The sequence below is a fragment of the Podarcis melisellensis genome, assembly GCF_964234715.1.
Source record: "Podarcis melisellensis genome assembly, chromosome: 6".
In the NCBI taxonomy this organism is placed as follows: domain Eukaryota; kingdom Metazoa; phylum Chordata; class Lepidosauria; order Squamata; family Lacertidae; genus Podarcis; species Podarcis melisellensis.
In genome coordinates this window covers 88483952-88509562 of record NC_138538.1, presented here as the reverse complement: position 1 = coordinate 88509562, position 25611 = coordinate 88483952, and the positions used below count along the sequence as shown (strand labels likewise).

General features: G+C 41.4%; 1 protein-coding gene across 2 annotated transcripts in view; it reads left to right on the top strand.

Annotated features, from left to right (window-relative positions):
• Positions 1-18179, top strand: part of KIFAP3 (kinesin associated protein 3) — a 68922-nt gene extending 50743 nt beyond the window's left edge. For both annotated transcript variants that reach the window (XM_081914844.1, XM_081914843.1), the window contains exon 20: positions 17786-18179. In XM_081914844.1, the coding sequence (XP_081770970.1) occupies positions 17786-17894 (109 nt within the window). In that variant the 3' untranslated portion in view covers positions 17895-18179. The remainder of the gene's footprint in view (positions 1-17785) is intronic.
• Positions 18180-25611: the final 7432 nt, after the last annotated feature.

The window sequence follows — 25611 nt, the reverse complement described above, 5'->3', positions numbered from 1 at the left end:
TGCCAACCAAATAAATATTACTATTTACTAGAGGAATTTGAGCATGGAAGTATGCAAACTAGCTTATGGAGTCTGAAAGTGAGATCTGTATTTTTATTTATGGCCCGTTGAGATGACAGATTTCAGCAGGCAATAATCCATCATGATCACTAAGGTCCCTCTTGGCTGTATATTCTTATGAAAGATGATGATGGCTGCAATCTGGCTGTGTGTGTGTGTGTGTGTGTGTGTGTGTGTAAAACATCTTGTCTGTTTGCCAAATGAGGCCCTTTTCTTCAGCTGTGAAAAAGCAAGTTGTCCTCACACAAAAGTTCCAGTTGCTTTCAGGACCTCGAATGCAAACGTATATATAAAAAGATATTCTGAAAAACTGATGCATTTTGGTCCCTTGCACTGTAGAGACCAAGTAGCATTAGTGCTGAGGGCCCTTTTCACCAAACCTTTTACATTCTACAAAAATGCATGACTGTGTTGGTAGATTTAAGGAGATGTGTGAGAAAAGGCAAAACGTTCCTCTCCTTTCCAGTGACCCCTTAGAGATGTGGTACACACTTAGGCCCCTCCCCTTCTCTTGCCTGCCAGGTGGAAGAGAGATCGTGATGTGCTTCGTTTAGCATGAAAAGCTGGCATCTTTTGGCAGAATCTCCCCCCTCCCTCCACTCTTAAAAAATAAAAATCCCATGGCAGCATTTGCACTGTAAAATGGAAATTTAGTGCAGTGTTAAATTCACATAGCTCACATTTTGTGTACTTAATTTGCTTTTTCCAGAGATCCGGATTGATTTAGAGTACAATCAAACATAAAAATCAAGAGTTGACACTCCCTTTTCAAATGTAGCTGGGGGGCACTTCCTGCACTGTTAATTTTTCATAGGATTGAGCACAATGTGAGGGGCGATTGCAGGACCAGAACTTTGGGTGCCCATTGCCAAGCAAATGTTTGTTCATTTTATGGTGGTGGGTATTGCTTTAAACTGCTTTAGGTGCTAATTTTGCAAGTGTCACATGGACACCTACCTTAGAGGCCTTCACACAGATTGCTGCAAATATTTAAAAGGGGGTTTTAGGTATCTGATACATAATTATTCATATACTGTGCTATATGGAGGCCTCTCAGATGCAGAAAATAGTAATGCCAGAACCCCACCCAACCCAAGTCAAAACCAGTCAAATACTTGCAAAACATCAAGGATTTTTGCAAGTGTTCAACAGCAATGCTCACAAAGGTACCGGTCATTCTTGTGGGTCTCTTTCTTACCCCGCCAAATCTTTCTCCCTTCCTCACCTCCCGAAAATACAACATTGTTCTGTGTATATTCAGGCATCATTTCCTGCTTGGAAATTATTATCATTAAATTTATTTACCACCCTTCATTCGAGGATCACCTGGATCACTGAATTTGCAATACAGTTTGTACTATAGGAACGACAATAAATTTCCCTCTTGAGCATTCTCCAAAGCACCATTTCAAGCTCAGAAACTGAATAGGTAACCCCATCAGTGAGTCCTCGCTGCTGCTGGTTTCCCCTTCTCACAATGTAAAGGTAAAGGTACCCCTGCCCGTACGGGCCAGTCTTGGCAGACTCTGGGGTTGTGTGCCCATCTCACTTAAGAGGCCAGGGGCCAGCGCTGTCCGGAGACACTTCCGGGTCACGTGGCCAGCGTGACATCGCTGCTCTGGCGAGCCAGAGCCGCACACGGAAACGCCGTTTACCTTCCCGCTGGTAAGCGGTCCCTATTTATCTACTTGCACCCGGAGGTGCTTTCGAACTGCCAGGTTGGCAGGCACTGGGACCGAGCAAAGGGAGCGCACCCCGCCGCAGGGATTCGAACCGCCGACCTTTCGATCGGCAAGTCCTAGGCGCTGAGGCTTTAACCCACAGCGCCACCTGCGTCCCCGTTCTCACAATGTATCAGCACACAAATGCTTCAAATGGGACTGGCAAGTTGTTACATAGGCACAGTTGTGATGTTATGATAATTATGCTGCAATATTTCTAATGTTCTATAATATATGACTTAATGATACTATTGTAACTTTTCAGCCAAATATTAGAATTGGGGCAGCATAGTAGGATATATGCACAAAACCTGTGTTATGATTTTCTAGTGCATTCCTTCTTTCTGGGAATACTTCTTATATGGTTATCCACAGAGCTATTCGTAAGACAAAAACTACCTAATTGAAAACATGTTCTGCTGCAAATACTCCGTTTCACATAGCAAAGGAGGGGGAGACAGTGATTTGCTTGAAAGAATAGACAGCAGCATTTGGGTAGTGAATCCCAGTTTTCAGACATGTGTCATTACAGTTTTGAACTTCTTGGCGCCAGAAGCCAGGATTTCCCGATGTTTGAGCTTGATGTAAAATGCATTAGTGCTCTGGGGCATGAACAGCAGAATTGCTATTCCCCAGCGTTCGGGGTTCAACTGCCCATCTCTTCAAATCTGACTTGGTGTTGGAAGTTAAAATCATACTTAATAGAAGGGCTAATTAAAAATAATTGCAGAGAGGCGGGATTCTCTTATATAGTGTGCATTTCATTCATTCCATAATATCATTCTAGGGCATTTTAATGCTTAACTGTTTACAACCTAATAAGAATCATATGTTTCTGTGCTTGAGGCTTCCCCTTCTCAATTTGAGAAACACTTTCAGCATTTCATCAGCTGTTACTGCATTTAACACAGTACTACCACACACATGTTTCTCGCTGTCTTTTGGTTCTTTATTAGATAACTTCCATAAAATAGGGGGTTTGTAGGGGTTTGTAACTTTGGGCTGCCCTTGTATCCAAGCCAAATATTTTAGCCACCACCCCTTAACACAGTAGTATAGTGGCAAATTCAGAAGTGCAGGGTTCATGATAGTCATGCCTCACCCCTGCCAGCCATGCCCCCTTCTAAGACCACAATAAAAACGAGCTTTCAGTCTCTTACTTTGTTTGGAATTCTGTTGAACTCCAGTGCTGGATGAGGGTAGTATTGCTTTCTGAGGTTCAGCAAGAAGACGACGATGATAAACAGAAAAAAATGTGGGGTTTTTTGCACAAAATAAAGCACAACTCAAAAGCGCAAATCTCACAGACACACTCAGAACAAAAGTGTGTTTTGCTTTATTTTGCAGAGCAGAGTAATGCAGTTTTCAAAAGTTTGACTAATGCAGCCCCCAAGTCAAAGTAATAGCAATTTTGCTTTCAAATGAATCCAGTTTCAAACACTTCTCAGGAGAATGGAGGGGGGAGGGAAGGAGAAAACGGAGAAAATAATTTTCAGATAGCCAAGGAAAATCATAGCCAGAGTAGTCCTTTGTTCTAACTAAGTCATTGGTTGATGCTTCACACAGCTAAAACAGGCTAACCATGTACAGTGGAACCTCGGGTTGAGAACTTTGCCCCGGGATGCGAGCGGAAGTCACATGGCGGCAGCGGGAGGCCCCATAGGTGAAAGTGTGCCTCATGTTAAGAATGGCTTTGGGTTAAGAATGGACCTCCAGAACGAATTAAGTTCATAACCGGAGGTACCACTGTAGAAGGGTAGAAGGAAAAATGTAGGAGCCACAGCTACCCCACTGGTAGGTGAAAAAGCAAATAAAATAAATTTGCTCAACCCAGGCCTTTCAGCACAAATGGGCTAGAAGATCCATTTGAGAACCAGTGTAGTGTAGAGAGACTTGCCGATCAAAAGGTCGGTAGTTCGAATCCCTGCAAAGGGGTGAGCTCCCATTGCTCGGTCCCTGCTCCTGCCAACCTAGCAGTTCGAAAGCACATCAAGTGCAAGTAGATAAATAGGTACCACTCTGGCAGGAAGGTAAATGACATTTCCGTGTGCTGTTCTGGTTTCGCCAGAAGCGGCTTAGTCATGCTGGCCACATGACCCAGAAAAACTGTCTGTGGACAAACGTCGGCTCCCTCGGCCAGTAAAGCAAGATGAGCGCTGCAACCCCAGAGTCGTTCGCGACTGGACTTAAAAGTCAGGGATCCCTTTACCTTTATAGTGTAGTATTTAGTGTTGGACTGGGACCTGGGTGGTATTTAGTTTAAATTTGAAATGCTCATTGCAAAGGCATTGTGTTCCATTTGTGAATGGAGGTTTTAAAGTAAAGTTAGTGATTTTTGGGGTGGGGGGTAGAGTATTACAGTTTCAAGATGGTAGGTGTGCCGTAAAAATGTAAGACTGTCACAAAGCTGGTTCTGTATGTACAATTTATAAGCTGGTAGGTTAAGACATTCTAATAAGGAAAGCTCTTATGTCTTAAAAACAACACAGAACATAGAGTAAAAAAGTGAAGACTTTGCCACACATCCTTTATTATATATTTGTCACACTTCTATCTTTCCCCAGCTAATGACAAATCGTTTGTGGTTTGTAAAAGCTGCTATTACCATGGAAGTGTTTCCTTACCTTTTCTGGCCGTAGTAGAGCAAGATATGTCACAGTCTATAAAATTACTTCAGTTGCTTTTGTTTCAAAATTCTTTAATATTTGGAGATGGTGGGAACCTAATCCCAGTATACAGTGGTACCTTGGTAGTCAAATGGTTTGGCTCCCAAACAAATCAGCTCCCAAATGCCACAAACCTGGAAGTGAGTTTTCCAGTTAGGTAACATTTTTCGGAAGCTGAATGTCTGACACGGCTTCCAGTTGAGTGCAGGAAGCTCCTGTAGCCAATCGGAAGACACGCCTTGTTTTTCCAACAGTTTCGGGAGTTGAACGGACTCCTGGAACGGATTAAGTTTGAGAACCAAGGTACCACTGTCCTGTATTTGCAGTGAAGAGTTGTCATGCAGGTGGGCAGCCCAGGCGGGCAAGCAGATGGGCTGGTGACCCAGGTGAGCCACATAGGAAATGTCAGCTGAGGCTGAAATGATAATTGTTTGAGGCAAGCAGTAAGGAGGGAAGGATGAACTGTTTTGGGGTGCCATTATTGCCCAGTGATGTAACATGGGAGCTTAGCCTGGTGCATGGAGGCAGGAGCTTTGAATTGGCTCCACCACCATGCACTGAGGTCCCTTCCGCTTTTGCTAAGTGGTGGTGACCCACAGTGTTGCCAAGCTGGGAGAGTACCTGAACCCCACCCATGCCAGCTCACCAGCCACTATCAGGATTGGGCAGTGGTTTGGGCAAACTGTAAGAGGATGGGGGGCTTTGGATGAGCTATAAGGGCAGGGTTGGCAAGGTCTAAGGGAAGAGAGTTTGGTGATGGCAGGAACAGCCCCTAGTATGCATATATTAGTACTATATCATTATACAGAACCATGTATGTGCCTTTATTAGGATAAGGAGAACTTTATGGGGAAGTAGGCTCATGTTTGCAGGTCAGCAAACATAGAGGTATATCAGATGCATGTTTTCATGTGCATTTGAAGATGGATGATACAATCCACACCGCAGTGCTTTTAGCTGGTTGCAGATTTTGATGCTAGCCATCATAACTTCACATAGCCAGAGTTGGATCCTGGCATTAGTGGCTACGTTGGCAGCGACTCTTAATCATTACATATAACGTGCACTTTTGTTGAATGTTCTTAAAACACTTCTGAGTTCCCTTTAAGTCCAGTGAAATGAAGTGATATTCGACTTTTAGCACTTGGACATCATTCATTTGCCTACCCTCTCCAGGAAGAACTGAATTAGATTTTATTAGCAGATTGGGCCTATAAACCAGTAGTAACGTTTTATTAGTTTATCACACATCAGCATTAGCAAAGTGTAAATCTACTTCAGTGAACAAGAAAAGGTCTCTAGAGGCTTTGAAAAACTGGTGTTTCCAGAGGAAAGAATGTTCTAATCCGAAAAAAGGTATGACCTTAACAGGCAAATATCTTCCTTCCCTCCATTTCCAATGCCCAGCTTGGGAGTCCTGCTGCATTCAAAACGCAACCCCCACATGCAAGGAGGTGGTATTGGAGGTTTTGAGGGAACCCAAAGTCAGCTAAAATCCCCCAAAAAGTATTTAGACAAAAGTACTATAAGGATAGGGACGTGGGTGGTGCTGTGGGTTAAACCACAGAGCCTAGGACTTGCCAGTCAGAAGGTTGGTGGTTCGAATCCCCGCAACGAGGTGAGCTCCCGTTGCTCGGTCCCTGCTCCTGCCAACCTAGCAGTTTGAAAGCACATCAGTGTGCAAGTAGATAAATAGGTATCGCTCTGGCGGGAAGGTAAACGGCGTTTCCGTGCACTGCTCTGGTTCGCCAGAAGCGGCTTAGTCATGCTGGCCACATGAGCCGGAAGCTGTACGCCGGCTCCCTTGGCCAATAAAGCGAGATGAGCGCCGCAACCCCAGAGTCGGTCACGACTGAACCTAATGGTCAGGGGTCCCTTTACCCTTTAACTTTACCATATGAACCCCCAAAACAGCCCAACGAGGATTGAATCATAGAATTGTAGAGTTGGAAGGGACCCAAGGGTCATTTAGTCCAACCCCCTGCAATGCAGAATCTCAACTAAAGCATCAGTGACCAATGGCCATCCAGCCTCTGCTTAAAAACCTCCAACGAAGGAAAGTCCACCACCCCCTGAGATAGTCCAGTTTACTGTTGAACAGCTTTTACCATCAGAAAGTTCTTCCTGATGTTGAATCAGAATCTCCTTCCTTGTAACTTGTATCCATTGGTTTGGGCCTTGCCCTTCAGAGCAGGAGAAAACAAGCTTTGAATATATTAGATATTCCTTTCATGTTTCCCCCTTCAATTCTGGGCAGAGCCGCTAGGGGCTCTGCCGAGGAAGAGCTGTAGCTTCTCAGGAAAGCATCCAAACACATTTGCGACTCAACTTTCAAGTACTGCCCAGGCCTGTGGCAACAACATCAGCTTGCCTGCTATATGCCCAGGTATTGCTGACTATGGTGTTACTTAATACAGTGGTACCTTGGTTTGCATACATCTTGGTTTGCATATGTTTTGGATTATAAACACGTCAAACCCAGAAGTGCAACCTTTTTTTGGATTACGAACAAAAAGATTTTGGGGGCACCATTGGCAAAAGCGCGCCTTGGGTTACAACCTGTTTTGGTTTACAAACGGACCTCCAGAATGGATTATGTTTGTAAACCAAGGTACCACTGTATAACTAAGACAGTTTTATTCTCGTGCTGTTTTTTAACACGCCACATTTCATCAAGGATCTTAATCCTTTGTACCTACTTAATCCATATTACAAAACACCTTGGATTGTGTCCATTGTTAGTTATACTTTGCGCAGAACCGTTGAAATTAAAGGATCCACTAACTTGGATCCATCAATACCAGTGGTTCTTCTCTGAGTAGAATTTAGTTGGATGCAGCCCCTTTCTTGAAAGTGGAGGTACCTGTCAGTTAGAGCAGGGAGCCCTGCCTCATACCACAAGAAAAGACAGTACAGTGGGTTGGGGTCAACTGATGCGCTGCTTGGCTGTAGGAGTAGGAGTTTAATTAATAATAAGAAGTTCAAAATTATATTCACTGTCTGAAATGCTTGCAAAAAATAGGACCCTTCTCCATGATTCCAAATCGAAAAATAAATGTTGGAACCTTATTATTTAGTGAAACCTGTTTGATCATCATCAGAACATTTACTTATTAATGGTATTAAGCCTATTAGTCAAAATTGCTGCCAGGGTTTATACCATGGATGGCATAAGATAGTCTTGGCATTCTCCAGGAGTTCTGGGGTGGGGGAGTCTTTACTTCCAGGTCTTCTGGCCTCTTGGCTGATGGGCAGGGCCTCTAGCAAGAAGGACACATAAAAGTGTCCAGCACAACACTGTTTGGTTAGCAGTCAGCAGGGTTTTGACCATACACCTATCTAAGCTGTTGTAACTCCACTCCAACCGCTTATTCCTTTTGCAGGAAAGAGGCACTTTCCTGGACATGGAGTTGGGTCATGGTTTACTTGCATTCTGACCTCAAAACTTGAGGAAACACTGCTTCTAGGGAGATACAGCCTTTCACACCTCGGCTTTTCTCCTTCCTTTGAAAAACTACACTTTTCCAGATTCAGCAGTGCAATGCACAGGTGTGCTCAGGGATCTTCACTACAGAATCAGGCAGAAACAGAATGCTGCTTAACTCTGGGAAGTTACTGCTATTATCATTGGTCAATGATGGTGGCAACCAAGAGGGCTGGGAGCAGCTAAGCTCTTGGGAGAGTTCAGCCTAGGACAGTTCATTTATAAATCCTCCCATTTCTGAAACACATCTCTAGCCTTAGTCTCAGTTTTTCCATTGTGTCTACAGTTGTCCAAAGACTGTGAAACCAGAGATCTGTCTGCAGAGTTCTCGTTTAGATGTTGCTTCTCCACAGACTCTCCCTCGGCTTACCGTACTTTTTCCATCTATAAGACGCCCCCATGTATAAGACGCCCCCTATTTTTGGCTACTCATATTTATGAAAATGGGGGGGGAGATGGTCCAGAGTATAAGACACCCCCTAATTTTTGACATTATTTTTTAGGGGGGAACCTAGTCTTATACACAGAAAAATACAGTATTTGGTGGTGCCTCTGCGCTTCTAATAACTTTTTTTTATTGCTCAAGTATATTTTGTACACTTCAGTTGTGTTGGGGTGTGTGTGTGTTTCTGTTTGTAGGTGGGAGACAAACATAGTCCTGGAGTGGTCACATCATAGGTCTGTTTCCATTAAATTGTGCTTTTAGTATTGAACTGTAGTGAAAAAACGGGGAGGTGGCTGTGCAACACTGAATGAAACTTGCCAGGTTTTGGTTAACCCATTTCCAGTTACATGCATGTTTAGGGAAGCTTTTAATGTTTGATGCATTACAGTATTTTAATATTTTGTTGGAAGCAGCCCAGAGTGGCTGGGGAAGCCCAGCCAGATGGGCGGGGTAAAAATTATTATTATTATTATTATTATTATTATTATTATTATTATTATTATTATTATGCAGGTCCTGCTATTCAGATGCTCATTATACAAAGATCCACGTATCCAAACACAAGGAGTTAGTACCCAAACTGTGCTGTATACAATACAGATTTAGGTTGTCAGCCAGACTTGTGTGTAGTACCGTGAGCAAATAACCAGCCTTAAACAAGACTTACTTTGGGTGTTTTGCTGATCCACATCAGCCATTTTACCAGAAACCATGGTGGGAGGTAGGAAGGAAATGGGAGAGTTCAGACCAATAAGAATTTCTTCCCCTTGTTTGCCTTTTGCAAGGTTTCAAGAAGGTTTTCCCAGTTATTTTTTCATCACATGGTAGTCAAAATTCTGTGGTTGGGAACACATTAGAAATGTCCTCATAGGAAACAATGGAAATGGTCAACTCATTATGTGAATGCTTGTCTAACAAACAATTTCCTGAGAATGCATTGTGTTTGGATAGCAGGACCTGCATTTAGGCCTTGTAGAAATGTGTCAGTGAGTGAGTGACAGATAGCTCTGACAATGAATTTTGCTAAGCAACTTGCAGTTTGTAGAAGTTTTATGATTGCTTCAGCAATTAGTTTTTAATTATTCCATGAAATATCTGTGAATTGTAGTGAGTGGTGATAATTCTGAGCAGAACATTTATCTGATGCTTTTCTCTTGGAGACTGTGTATTCAGCTGTTAATCTAGCTCAAGTATTTAGCTGCATTGTTTTCTCACATGTGGCTCTTTAACTCACTTACACCTGCAGTCTGGTCAGCATTAATACATACTGAAACTGGGTCTTGAATGTTGGTGCAGTAATTTCAGGTCCCTCCATGTCCTACGAGAGAACAAAAAAATTGTCAATTTCTGAAACTTAGTATTAATTAATTCCCATGTTCTTGCTGCTCCCTGAACTTCCTCCAGATGTGGTGCTTGGAATAGACCAGCTCCTGGGTTACAAGCCATCTGGGCTGTGTAAACTGATTTGTGCCTATATTAAACAATAATTGAACAGAATGCGGAAGACTTAATAAAGAAAATGTACATTGCCTGTAAATCCCAAAAATAAAATATTAAAATGTAGTAAATGGGCATGGAATGTGCAAATGAAGACCTGCTCATTTTAATGTGTTTAGCTGTGACCTTCTCAATTTCAGCCCAGAGGAGGGGGGGGATCTATTTTTCTCTTTTTAAAATAAAACTCCCCTATAAAACTGCTTACAGAAGTATGTGAGACAGAAACAAGGAAATATAATGTTCTGAACTTGACTGGTCCAAACCACTTGAGCTGCTGTGACAGCTCATAAAACAGAACAGTTTTTAGGTGGACTCTGTTTTAGTTGCCAGAGTGAATTTTCTTGCAGGAAGTAGCCTGAAGGTTTATTTTAGTTTCCAGACTGCAGCTTTGATCTCTCTGTTCTGTCGCTTCTCAGGTTACATAGCCCTTTTTCACTGCAGTAAATCTGCAACAGTTAAATGGAATAAAATTTCCTCCTCCTCACTGATCACATGCTGTTAAATGCCAAGCCACAGCCAGCAGAATGTTTGCAGAGCTCCACTGCATGGTACAAACGCAGTACAAAAGGTTTAATCACCTTGTCTTTCTACTCTTCCTTCACTACAAGTTCACAAATTCACTTCACAATAGAGATGCACACAGTGGGACTTGGATTTGCTGTCTGTCTGATGAAAGGGCAGCTATGTGCATGCTTTACTCATGCGTAAGAGCAGCTTTGACAGTGATCCAAACCACAAGGACGGCAAAATGTCTCACCAGGGGCCCAACTCAACATAAAGGCTTAAAAAGAGGATTGGACAAGTTCATGGAGGCAAAGTCTAGTGATGGCTACAAGTCATGGTGACTCTGGTGTGCCTCCACTGTTGGAGGCTGTGTCTTCTGAATATCAGTTCCTGGAAACCACAGGACAGGAAACTGTTCTCATGCTTGGGTACTGCTTATGGGCTTCCCATACGTATCTGGTTGGTCACTGTGAGAATGCGATGGTTTACTAGATGGACCATTGGCCTGATCCAGTAGACTCTTCTAAAAAAAATTTATAATGCAGCTCCATGTGTTCATGCCTAGTTAGTGCTGTCCCAGCTTTTCTGGGCTTTGGGAAGGCAGCGCAAGCACTTCCTTCTGAGTAGACATGGTTTGTTTAGTCGTTTAGTCGTGTCCGACTCTTTGTGACCCCATGGACCAGAGCACGCCAGGCATTCCTGTCTTCCACTGGCTCCTGCAGTTTGGTCAAACTCATGCTGGTAGCTTCAAGAACACTGTCCAACCATCTCATCCCCTTCTCCTTGTGCCTTCCATCTTTCCCAACATCAAGGTCTTTTCCAGGGAGTCTTCTCTTCTCATGAGGTGGCCAAAGTATTGGAGCCTCAGCTTCAGGATCTGTCCTTCCAGTGAGCACTCAGGGCTGATTTCCTTCAGAATGGATAGGTTAGGATTGCACTATTAAATCAGGGATGGGAAATGTGTGTGTCCCTCCCAGAAGTTGTTCATGCCTGTCTACTGACCCCTGCTGGTTGGGGAGAGTTGTAGACCTGGAGGGTCAAAGGTTCCCCATTCCTGAGCTAAATAAATTAGGTGAATTGGGGTTCTTTTTTAAAATCAAAGGTGGAGGAAAGAAAAACCTTTATTCCTAGAGCTTACTAGAAAGTCTTGTCATAGTTCTGTTACCTTAAAGACCTTATAGACCTTATAGACATCTGAGGCCCTTTTCAATGTTGTGAAATTATTGAGTTTCTGCTTTTGTTTTTATTACGTATTTTGTGTTTTTTTATATTGTAGTTTTGTGTTGTGATCAACCCTGAGATCTACAGATATAGGGTGGTATAGAAATTTAATTAACAATAATCCTTAACAGTGTTGAAACTTAGCATGTTTTGATAACTTAAGGGATGCAGGGAGGATGATGTTAATGTTACACCTATCAGCAGTTGCAAAAATTCAGCCTGTTACAAAATTTAGCAGGAGTCTTAAGATGTATCTTGATGAAAAATAATATTAAAAGCAGCTGAGAAATAGGCTCAAGTTTGGTGTGTATTTAGTATTGAATAATGTATCAAACAGTGTAGAGACCAAATTCAGTTCTTTAGGAAACATTCAAACACTAGTTGTATTTATCTGTAGCAGAAGCTACAAAACTAAATGATGATTGATGCTTCCTTCCTCTTGTGGATTGTTTCGTTGGTGTGCCAGTTATTTATTTACTTTTACTATTGCTGGCTACTTTTTATGTATTTATTTAGAAATTTTCTAGAACACATCTTCATCCAAACATGAATTCCAGTGTAGTGTATGAACCGTAATAGTGTTTTGATGATTGAATTTTTAAAACCAAAACTGACAATCGTAGCAGTGAAGTAAGAATTGAGAAGCACTAAACCAAAAACCATTCAGTTAGCTAAATTAATGTGGTGAATTCTAAAAAGCCTAGACAAATAAAACTGTATTAACCTGGCAGTGTCAGCGCCTCCCTTTACTTCCTCTGGGAGGATATACCAAAGAAGGCCCCCTCTCCTTCCTGGATGTATAAAATATAGCTCTCCTACAGAAGGAACTCAAAGAAGAGCCTTGTCTGAAGATCTTAATGCATGGGTAGGCAAACTAAGGCCCGCGGGCCGGATCCGGCCCAGTCATCTCCTAAATCCGGCCCACGGATGGTCCGGGAATCAGCGTGTTTTTACATGAGTAGAATGTGTCCTTTTATTTAAAATGCATCTCTGGGTTATTTGTGGGGCATAGGAATTCGTTTTAAAAAAAAATAGTCCGGCCCCCCAGAAGGTCTGAGGGACAGTGGACCGGCCCCCTGCTGAAAAAGTTTGCTGACTCCTGTCTTAATGCATGGGCAGGTTGGTATGGGAGCAGGTTCTCCATCAGGATTTGGATCCAAAGCTGTTTAGCGCTTGAAATAACAGCATCAGTACCCCAAAATGGGCTTGGATGCTTTAGAAAATTTCAGGCTTGAGTGGCTGCGGCTGTGCAGAAACACAGCCCATCCACGATCCACTTCGCAGCTTGTTGGGTTTTGCTTTCATTCCTGTTTTCGACTCTGGTTCTTTTAGGCCTCAGCATCAGTCTGCTTTCAAACTGAGCAGGATGATGCCTGTCCTAGCTCACTTGTGTATGTGCCCCGTGGTGCTAGGCCAGGCCTTTGCGCCATGAATGTTGTTCTGTGCCAGGTACGGAACCAATATGTGTGACTGTACAGGTGAGCACCAAATTAGCTGTCTTTCTCCTACTCTGTCGCAGACTGTGCTTATGAAAGAAATTAGGTTTTGTGGGCCACAACGAATTATTGCAATTTATTGGTGTAATACTTTTCATTTTAACAGAATCATAAGAATTGGAAGGTACCCCGAGGGTAGTTTAGCAGGAATCTCAACTAAACATCCTTGGTGGGTAGCCATCCAGCCTCTGCTTAAAAATCTCCAGTGAAAGAGAGTCCACCAGTCCTTGTGGGAGTCTGTTCCACTGTCAAACAGCTCTTGCTGTCAGAAAGTTACTCCTTTTTTGTAACTTGAATTTCCTTTTTTTGGAACTTGAAGCCATTGGTTCAAGTCCTTCTCTCCAGAACAGGAGAAAACAAGCATGTTCCCGCCTCCATGTGACAGCCCTTTAGATATTTGAAGATGCCTATAGTATCTCCTCTCAGACTCCTCTTTGCTGCTTTGACATGTCTCAGCTTATTTAGGGATCCTGAATATATGTGGTATTTTTATTTGCTCTGAAGCAGTGCAAGTCCCAAGGACTTTATAAAATGCATCATGTATTTTTGGAACATTTCCTCTTTTGACAAGTTCTCACGAGCAAATTAGAAAGCTCAGCTGCCATTCTGAAGAGGTCCTAGATCATGCTAGGAGCCCGAGTTATCCGAGAGGTTAAGTATTGGCATTTAGTTTACAGTGCAATTTTCTCTTGACAAGGCTGGCAGACCAATAGGAAAAAGAAATATTTGTGCTCAAGAGAAGTGCATATGTAGAGACCACAAGCTTAACTGATGGCTGGAAATGATTTCAGACTAAAAAAACAAATCATTAAGAGTGCAGAGGGGGGTAAAATATACAGTCCTATTTTAACGGATCTCAAAATGATCGAGCAACTGAAGTTAGTATTACACAGTAATTAGCTAAGCTAAGCTGTTCACTACTTTAACTCTATGTCTCCCAGTCACTGTAAAGGTTCCAGGGTGCAACTAGACCTGAACTTGTTTTGCGTGTCAGTATATTCCACCAGTGGAAAGAAGCTTGTGAAACCTAAACCCATTGATACATAGTCTAAAGGAGGATGATAAATGACTGTTTTCCCCTCTATTTATAGTTTTTTGTTGGATTTCACAGAAGTGCAACTGCTGTTCTGAACAGCAGGAATTCTTACATCCAAGACCTGCAATTTATCCAAGCACACTTTGGCAGCTATATAAAAATTTGCATATCTGAAAGGTGGTGATTGTTGAATATTAACTTTGAATTAGATTGCTAGCTTGTTAACACGGTGCGGAAGAGGATGGGGCTTGAGTAGCCTATGGTTTTGAACTATGAGCATGATATTCATTCTCATGTGCACGTTCATGTGTAAAATTCATGTGTACTAGTGTGGATCCATTGCTTGTTGGTGCATTGTCTTGTCCCCATATACAAAATGGGGATTATGGTGTCACTTCTATCTGCAGCTTTAGAAAAGGAACCGTTAGCTGAACAGCTTTTATAATTATATTTTCTATTCCTGTAACATACCATGGGACCTTAGCTGAAGGACAGGCAAGAAATAGTATTTATAAATAAATAAATCAAAGCTTCAAGTACTTCTGGGATTTATTTATTTTTTAAAGAAAATTAAGGAGATCTATGAAATGGTAGGGCATTGGTACAGAGACAAGGAGTGATTTCTTGCTGATTTCTTTGTAGTTGCTAAAGCGTTACTTGAATATTCATTCTGGAGTTCCAGCTGCAGAACACATTTTTATGTTCATATAATTTTTTTTTTAAAAAAAGCAATCAAACCAAAGCTTAAATTCTACCACATCGTGGAGGCCTCAGAATCTGCTTTTATGACCCTGGGTACAACCAAATTTGCAACTACTCTGAGCACATTAGTTGGTAGGGAGAGTAGAAACATTGAACTTTCATTGTATAAATTCTACCACCCATTTTACAAGTCAGAATTTGTGCTAATAGGCATGAAGTGATGAAACCTTCATTAGTTTGTATAATAACTTTTAAGGCCTCACTGGTACTTATTTATTAACTGCACAAAGTCTTGTTCTCTGCATGGAATAGTTTAGGGGTTTCTCCTAGTCTGTTGCCTGGAATGTGTATTATTCATAGTTTTCTGCTTCCATCTGAAGCTTAAAGGTTCTCTTGTGTGGGGAAGAAAGGCAATGAAGAGCAAAGTCAACACATTTTTAGACAAGCAACTCCTAGGAGTATTATAGATCTGGGCTGATTATCAGGGTGTACTGCAAATTGGTGACAGTCTTTACTATGCTTGTCCCTTACCAGCCACAAAGTTATCTATGAGTTACCCGTTTGTGAGGGTCCCCTTATTTATATGTTAGTGTTTGGGTATGATTGCTCCTCTCTCGTTGTTGTTTGCCACACTGACTAAGAAATGCCTAAAAAGTTCTGTGCCAGCACCATGTCTCCATTGGACTTCTGACACTGGCATTAAAAACTATCCTTATATTTAAAACTTTAGACACCAGCATTTCAATGTGGGAACTGACTATAAGGGAGCAGCAATTATGCCACAAAAGTAACATGTAAATTGGGCCAGATTCACAGCCTTCCCAGTGATCTTTCCAGTGATCTGAATGTTTTAATATTATGTTAGTTTAATGTCTCAAATTGTCATAGCGGAGCCATCACATACGCAAACCATTTGGAAATAACCAAAATGTCTTGAGCTCTGAACTGTAAGGCTCTGCACCTAATTACTTTCATGTTTATTGAACTAAAGGAGTTGATTTGATCGGAATGTAATTGAAACCATGATTCCCCTCCCCTACCTAATTAAAAATATGTTCAGGAGTAGTTTTGAGTAGGTTGAAGTAAATTGAAAGTGACTGGAAGCAGCTAACATCCAGAGATGAGGAGAGAGTGCCATCTACCGGTTCAAAAAGGCTTCTGGCTTGGCAGCCTGCTCCTCTGCCCCCTTATACCCAGAAAAGAAATGCATGGAATTGGGCACAAAAGGTTTTGCCAGCAGGGCAGCTTCTGTTCAGTCTACGGAGGATGCTTCCAGATGGGTGCTCAATTTGCAGAAGGGCTGTCACAATATCACCAATAGACCATTGGCTATCAGGTTTTCCTCCAGAAGGGTAAATCCAGATTAAAAGGAATGTGTGGAAGTATGGGCTGGCCTTTTGAGGATAACGACATGTCGATGCTGCAAAAACTTGCACGCGTGAGAAGCACCAATTACACAGAGGGCCATCATTTAGCGGAACCAACATTAAAGATTTTTGAAGCCAAGATTATGTCTCACTTCTTATATGGGGTTACCATTGTAGGGAGGAACTTGATGTAGTACTTCAAAATAGATTCCTGCGTACGATATTGGCAGTGCCACATAATACACCTGGAGCACTACACTCTATAAGGCCTTAACTCTATGATAAAGTTCGTATACACAAATCCATGTTTCTGTATTGGGGGAAAATATCATTGCAGCCAGAACAACACTTAGCCAAAAGATGCTTTTTGGATTGCAGAAAAGAGAAGGCTGGGTAAAATCTCATAGAGGTCTGATGCAGAGTTACTTGATCTCCCCAACAGTGATATTGGTAGTTGCTCCTGGTCACAAGAGTCGAAATACCGTGTTTAGCAAAGATGCAAAAAAGGATATTGAATATATAAAGAATTGCCACCCTGCTACTTGGTACACTAAAATTAAATCAGACCACAAAAGGGTTATATGTACTTGGGAGAATTAACTCCCTCCCCCTGTTATACGAGCTTTCACTCAGCTCAGATTTCAAACAATGCCTACTGAATATCTGGATGGGAGATTTACTAACAGATCTGTAAAAGAGTACCTCTGTATATGTGGATCAGGGCTTATAGAGGATCTGATACATTATATTTTATATTGTCCACTGTATGATTCATTCAGAGCTAAATTTATCTCCCCTTTTCAGATTGCCTTAGAACAGTGATGGCCAAACTTGGCCCTCCAGATGTTTTGGGACTACAACTCCCATCATCCCTCGCTAGCAGGACCAGTGGTCAGGAATGATGGGAATTGTAGTCCCAAAACAGCCATGTTTGGCCATCACTGCCTTAGAAGGTCACCCAGCTGATTTGAAAATTAAATGGCTGCTGGCAGATGTTGATAATTGCATCAGCTCTAAGGTGGCACCATTTGCACTAGCGGTAAGAAAGATAAGGTCAACATTTCCGGATAGTGGAAGTGCCAAACCCCAGGGATGCTGACCAGAAGGGATGCTTTTACATTTTGGACATTGTGGATTTGTCCTGGTCTGGTGCATGGAATGTCTTTTGCTTTGCAGCTGTGCGATTTGTGTTCATACTGCCATGTGATGGCTATTGGCTATAAACAATAAAATAAGATGATGATGAATACTTGGCTATGATGGACCAACGATTTGATTGAGTGTAAGGCAACATTTTCCATGCAAAGCACTTTTGGCTACCCCTGTGTTAATTGCTGCTTCCAATGTTACGCTGGTCACCCAAGTAGCCTTAATTTGCTGGAGAGACAGCTGATTTGAACATAAGAACCAGTTCTCTAAGACAGGGCAGAGACCTCAACCCCCAGCATATGCTTGATACCAAATAGGTACATTTCAATATATTTTTGCATTCTGGAAAAAGTCAGAGGGGACCTTGCACTGCATGATGTCTGTTTGCAAGGGTCAGTTTTCAAATGTCAACTCAGGTGTTTCTCTTTTCTGCATAGCGTTGCTGTGGATGGATTTGGCCAGCCCATGGGTATCCCAAGCCGCCCCACCACTGCTTACGGATATCGGCCGGATGAACCGTACTACTACACCTTTGGAGCCCGATAAAACATCCTGATGTATTAAACTATTGCCTTCCCGTATTCTTGAACTGTAGTTAAATTAAGACTTATCTCCGTCTTCTTAGTGCATGGTTATACAGTTTACGGGTCTTTGTGGTGTATTTTCTTCTGTATGTGTTGCAAAGAAATGTTAGTCGTTCTGTGACTCCCTTTTTGTACAGTTTGTGCTGTATGTTGAAATCTATTAACTGGAATGTCAACACTTGTTATGTATATTAAGCAACTAATTTAATTGCTATTAAATGCAGGTCCGGTAGACTGTGGTACTGAATACTGAGGCTCTGTGAGTTTTTAATTAAACTTACTAATGTTGATGAGCAATAATTTTAACTAGCTTCTGAAATAGTAATTGATTTATCCTTTTAAATGTCCTTGAAGAAGGCTGAATAATACCCTTAAATCCAGGGTTGGCCACCTTCTATGAGACTTTACGAACAGAGACACACTTCGTACACCTGCTACAAGTGATATGTTGCATTAGTGTCATTGAATAGTTCTAACACAGGTGTGCATATACTTTTGTGGCCATGCTGCTTGCAAACTGCAAGAGACATCCTATGCACATGGTGCTCTGTGTTGTTTGAATACAGGGAGTGGTGTCAAAATGTTAAAAACCAATAGGGCAAACTTGGAAAAGGTGCATATATCTGAATGCCAAATGTTGACTTTACTCTTCTTTGGCGCAACTTAATTAACTGAGATGTAAAAGTACAATTCCACATTTTCCATATTCATATTCTATAGCAGTGATGGCCAAACTCGGCCCTCCAGCTCTTTTCGGACTACAGTTCCCATCATCCCTTACGACTGGTCTGTTAGCTAGGGATGATGGGAGTTGTAGTCCCAAAACAGCTGGAGGGCCAAGTTTGGCCATCACTGTTCTAGAGGAAAACCGTTGCTGTAGACCAGAGCTTTCCAAACTTTTCACGTTGGTGACACACTTTTTGGACATGCATCATTTCGCGACATAGTAATGCAGTCTTACTAGCAAACTGGAGGTTAAACGAACCCCTTCCAGCCCCAGGAGAGAGTTCGTGCAACTCACCTACACACTGCAGCCAACACACTAACATGTTGCGACACACGGTTTGGAAAGCTCTGCTCTAGACAGAATGTGCCTTTCAAAGCACAGGTGTATCTTTCTGCTTAATTATATAGCACTGCCACCCCAGGAGAACACTTATGTTGCAAGGAGCTTCTTTGCCAAGAAGCCCAGCCTATGCCGCATGGAATAATGGTGTGTGAATCAGGACTGACTATATAGTAGACATTAACAGAAAGATTCATCTTTGAAACACAGACCCTCCACCTTCATTTGTGCCAGGTCTCTCTTAACTATGCTGTACTTTGTATATCACTAATATGGCAAAACAATACTAATCCTGAACTACATTTTATAAACTGCAATGGACGTTTTGACTTCTCCCGTATTTGAGCTTCAAAATGACTTGGCAAACCACATCCTAATGTCTCCATATCGTATGGAGCAAGGATCATACTTGGTGAAATGAAAAATGTGTGCTGGGGGAAACAAACCCCAGACCTCCCACTCTGGTAATTTCTTTCCATGTTCATTTTGCTATCCAAAATACTCCCAGGAAATATCTCCCCAGAGTCCTTTTACTACATTTAATGAAGAACTATTTCTTTTAATGACTGTAGAAGCTGTCTGTTTGTGTTGCTTTTTGGTTAAAATGCTGAAGCAATTGAGTTGGGGGGCCTTAGACATACGCAGACCACCTACCTTGAGTGTTTGATTCTCACCTCAACGACTCGCACTTCAGCCCCTTGAGCGGTTACTAGCAGGCTTCCCAGTGTGCTTTGGGGCTGAGCACACAAATCCCACAGAAAGGAACTATGGAAATAAATTTTAATAGCAGCTAGACTGGTTTAATCTGATCCTGGATTCAGTCCCATAATATATGAAGCAGGAGGGTTTATTAATTTCTGTAGTATTTTGGCACTATATTAAAATGCCCCGGCTCATGTTAGCTTTCTCCAGACGGTGGTGGCGTTATTAATGTTATTGACCCTTACATGTTGCCCCACTACACAGAACACATCCTTCACCTGGGCTTGTGTCTGATACTAAAAGGAAAGATTGATTGTCCATAAATTACTAATATGCAATGCGACAAGCACACAGAGTTTATGTGTACAGAGTTAGGCCAGCATCTCCCAGAATCTAGGGGCTGGATTATGACTTTCAAATACTGGCTAAAATTTTATTTTAATACAGACACGGAAAGCTTACTTCTTTATTGAGTTAAGTTACTTCTTTAGTGTCCTTCAGCTCTCTATATTGGACAAACAGGCCAAACCTTACGCCAAAGAATAAACGGACATAAATCTGACATCAGGAATCACAAGACAGAGAAACCAGTAGGAGAACACTTCAATCTCCCAGGACATTCTATACAAGATCTCAAAGTAGCTGTTTTACTACAAAGGAATTTCAGAAATAGACTGGAAAGAGAAGCTGCTGAATTGCAACTTATTACCAAACTTAAAACCATGGAGAGACCCGGTCTGAACAAAGACATTGGATTCTTATCTCATTATACATGACAAAGCCATTTTTCACCTTCTCACCCCTTGCTTTTTCCTGTAAGACCTATTGCAGTCGTTAAGAGTCGTCAACAGGCTCATCACAGCTATCTGCCAATCACCCATTCCCACCACCCTTCTGAGTAATACCCCTCCCCACCTTCTCACTATATAGAAGGGTCTGGAAACTTCTGTTTCAGTGTATCTGAAGAAGTGTGCATGCACACGAAAGCTCATAACAAGAACTAACTTAGTTGGTCTTTAAGGTGCTACTGGAAGGAATTTTTTTGTTTTTTCTTTATTGAGAGATACACATAATTCTACATGGTTTTCTGATATTACCCTCAAACTCGGGCAAATCGGGATTGCAATAGGTTCCCTTCTTCTACTGGATGACTCACAAATCTCTCTCATCAGGCAGAGGCTTCTAGATCATGAAACCCAAAAACTCTACCCCTCCCAACCTTTTTATGCACATCTGTTAATTTTGGGTTGCAGCCCCACCATGGTGTCATGCCTAATAATTTAGAAACTCCATTGCAGAGCTTTTATACTAGCTCGTCTAAATGCATTCCCCTATCATCTGTATTGTTTGGAAGGTTTAAAAAAAATCCCCTTCCAAAACAGATTGTGTCTCTGTAATAAGAAAACACCACATACATCACATAATTTTGGATTGCCCTCTTCTCTACACCCATCGCAGAGATCTCCTAGTGACTTCCTTACAGCTGAGAATGTTGTTTTGCAAAGAGTCTGTAATCCAATATTTGCTGAGAGATGCTACTCCCGAAACCAAGATTGTTTCCGGGTACTTGGCTGAGATCTTTAAAACTAAATCTAAAATTGCCTGATTTATTCAGTGGTGGATATCTAGTCTTCAGTGGCTTCAAACTGCAAGAAAGGAGATTCCGACTGAACATCAGGAAGAACTTTCTGACAGCAAGAGCTGTGCGGCAGTGGAACAGACTCCCATGAGAGGTGGTGGACTCTTCTTCCTCAGAGGTTTTTAAGCAGAGGTTGGGTGTGTTAGGATATTGATGTTCCGTTCCACCTTAAAACAGATGTGTGGATTGTTTTATGTCACATGTCTGTTTACACTCCAGCACAGCTTGCTGGGAATTTTTGTTTGTGTGTATAGCTTTTGCTGCTTGCTCTTGGACAGGAAAGGCAGAAGACATGTTTTTCCTTTTTTAAAATAATATTTATTAACAGTTTAAACACTACAAAAGAAAGAAAATTAAAACAAAACAATACAATACAAAAACAAAGACACTACATAACACTAACACTAAGACATTAAACTAACAAAACAAAACAAAAACAATTTAAAACACATCCAATAATTTCAATATCTTATCTTTTATTCACTTGTTTCAACGACCTCCTCACACCTCCCTTTTTGTATTCCACTTCAGTTAACTGTTTCAGCAATTCCTTTCCTTCTTCCTCTGTTTTCTGTCCTGTAATTTATCTTAACATATTCTAACCTTATTTTTTCCCTTTAATACATTAGTAATCTATTTGTACTTAGTTCCTTGTAACATTTCTACTAAAGCCATATAACTTCATTTCAACATTTTTCTAACATTCATTGATTTTACAGTATTTCTGTAAATAATCTTTAAACTTTTTCCAATCTTCTTCCACCGACTCTTCTCCCTGGTCTCGGATTCTGCCAGTCATTTCCGCCAGTTCCATATAGTCCATCAACTTCATCTGCCATTCTTCCCGGGTGGGTAAGTCTTGTGTCTTCCGAGAAGACATGTTTTTCCTTTGTCCTGATATATGCTGAATGAACTGCCTGTAAAAGTCTACTGACACTTCTCTTTGCGCAGTGTTATTTTCTCTGCTGATTGGAGTGCTCCAGCTTCTGAAGGCTTCTGAAACTGCGGGTCGCTGTTTCATGCTGAGCCAAGGACCGGAAATTGCCCGGCTACCAGCCTGGAGCTAGCTGGGGCTGGCAAATTGCCCCTGTTTCCTTGAAAACATCTGTCATGGATGCTTTAGTTGAGATTCCTGCATTGTACGGGGTTGGACTAGATACCCCTTGGGTCCCTTCCAACTCTAAGATTCTATGATTGTCCCTTTGGGAAAGAGAATTTGCAAGTCAGTACTTCCAAATATGTCTGGTAAGTTTACATTCTTCATAATACACCCCGTCTCCATTTTTCTTGACATAATTCAAATCCTATAGGTGACCTTCCATTGAAGAGCTTTCTTGATCCCTGAAGGCGTTCAGGAAATATACTGAATTCCTCTTACCTTTGTAAAAATGACAATATTTAAATCTCGCTGCCTTTAAAATTTTAATAACCCCTGAACGGATGCCATCAAGTTATTTGAATAATTGTTGTTACAGATAATTGTCAGAGAGGCAGGAGTTCTTCTTTTTATCCATTTATCTATTAATTTAGTTATTTTCCTCTGTTCTTTTTTCTCTTTCTCTTTTTTATATAATTGTGTTTAGCCAGAATCATGAGTATTCCATTTTATATTTTCTTTCTCTTTATTCATTTTGATATATAGCTTTCTATTACTGTATCTTTTTTACAAATGAGTGGATTTCAGTGCTCAGTATCTTTAAAACCTTCAGTAAAATTGTCAAAAAAAAAAACCCACTGCAAAATAACTGCAAAACTTTGGCACTGGTTTTCAGGGGATCCCAAATGTTGGGGTTCATAGTTGTTAAGTACTGTACGAACCCCGTGTTTGATATATCAATTATTCCGTTTGCGGGGTGCTGCAAAACACAGGGTTTTCCACTGCAAAAAAACTGGAAAACTTTGGCAAAGGTTTCCACCCTTCTTCCTAAGAACTGTTGCTCCAAGCAGCAACTTGCCATCTTGTCCCCCTTTATCCAGAACTGTTCCCCCCCCCAAAGGGCACATTTTTTCTTGTGGGACGTCATGCCTCATGTGACCTCCCCTTCCCAACACAATTTTTCTGCTAACACGCATCTGAAGAAGGAAAGGACAGCACCTGCATGGCCAATTGTTAATAATAATAATAATAATAATAATAATAATAATAATAATAATAATTTATTTATATCCCGCCCATCTGGCTGGGCTTCCCCAGCCAACAAAATATTAAAATACAGTAATCCATCAAACATTAAAAGCTTCCCTAAACAGGGCTGCCTTCAGATGGCCCTGCTCCGGAGTTTTATTTCCTTGTGTCCTTAACTGCATCGCTATCAGTCACCTTCTGATCAGGAGAACTGGTCCAGCCTGTGTGTTTTAAATCTAACACCTGCCACCTTTCCTTCAATACTCCAATTTGTACCATTTATTCATTTGCAACATCCCCTCATTCTAGCACAGGCTTCCTCAACCTCGGCCTTCCAGATGTATTTGGCCTACAACTCCCATGATCCCTAGCTAGCAGGACCAGTGGTCAGGGATGATGGGAATTGTAGTCTCAAAACATCTGGAGGGCTGAGGTTGAGGAAGCCTGCTCTAGCCGTTATGGGTGCGCCCTTGCAACCCACCCACCCCAAAAAAACTTACTGTAGATCTGTAACAATCTAAATAATTATAATAAAAATATACATGGTCATGGGGACAGAGATGCCCTCTCTGAGAATTGCAGAACATTCAATGAGAGTCTTTTGGGGCCTGTCAGTAGATTGAGGACAGGCTTCTTATATATTCATTTGTAAGAATATTAATTCTTATATTTCCCCCCCTCAACTGATGGGACTCGCGCTCAGGTCAGGATTACAGATTGAAAACAAGAAGGTGTATGTTGGAAGTGTTATGAAATTGAGGGATTTTTGTTCACGTGGCAGTCCTGTAAAATAATTAAGGAATATTGGGAAACTATATATAATGAATTGGAAAAGATACTTTTAAAAATCTCCCCAAAACACATGAGATTTTCCTCTTGGGGGTGGTAACAACAGAGGTCCCCCCCAAAAAAACCAAAATTGTTTACTACTATACACCACCGCTGAAGCTTAGAAGCTTATTGGCACAAAGGTGGAAAATAAGTATAGTACCCACTAAGGAAGAATGGCAGTGTAAAATGTTCGAATATGCTGAACTGGCTGGTCTGAGGAACAGGATAAGAGAAAACAAAAATAAGGAATATAAGGAGGAATGGACAATGTTTATTGAATATTTCAAGAACCAGTATAGACAGATACATAGCAGGTCTTATGTAAATCCAGCAGAGTTGAAATGGATTAAGAGTATTGAATAGATAATTAATTGAATGATTAAAAAGATGTGGATTACGCAGAGCAATAGAAAAACAAAAAGAACCAGAAAAAGGGTGGAAGGAAAGTCATATGGTATTTGTTCAAGATGGCTCTCCGTTCCTGCTTTTGAAAATGAAAAGAAAACAAGAATCACAGAAAACACCTGTGAAAATTCAAACACGAGTAGAATCAAAACCATCCACATATTAAACCCGTTTGAAACAGGGGATGTTATTGGGTTGTTGTTGTTTATATATATATATATATATATTTGCTTTCGTAGATTTTCACGGGTACAGGAATGCAGGTTTTGGTGTCCTCGGGTGTCTTCCCGTGTAAAAGTTGGGGTGTCTAGGCGACGTTTCGACGAGGTCTCACTCGTCATCTTCAGGCTGGTGCTTTCGGCTTCTTGTTACTGGAACAGAGCAGGATCTCAGTGTTTGAGTTCCTATAAATACTGTTGAGGGGGTGTGGTGTATAGCCTCCAATGTTCTGGGCAGAGAGGAAGTTCCCAGGCTAGTGTGCCTTTTCTTCTTTTGTTCCTTAAGAAGAAAAGGCACACTAGCCTGGGAACTTCCTCTCTGCCCAGAACATTGGAGGCTATACACCACACCCCCTCAACAGTATTTATAGGAACTCAAACACTGAGATCCTGCTCTGTTCCAGTAACAAGAAGCCGAAAGCACCAGCCTGAAGATGACGAGTGAGACCTCGTCGAAACGTCGCCTAGACACCCCAACTTTTACACGGGAAGACACCCGAGGACACCAAAACCTGCATATATATATATATATATATATATATATTTATACACACGCGCACACACATTATATATATAATAGTGGTATATAATAACACTATATATATATATAGTGGTTTTATGTTTATCTTGTTTTGCGAACCGCCCTGAGACCTCTGGGTATAGCGCGGTATAGAAACCCAATACTGTAAATAA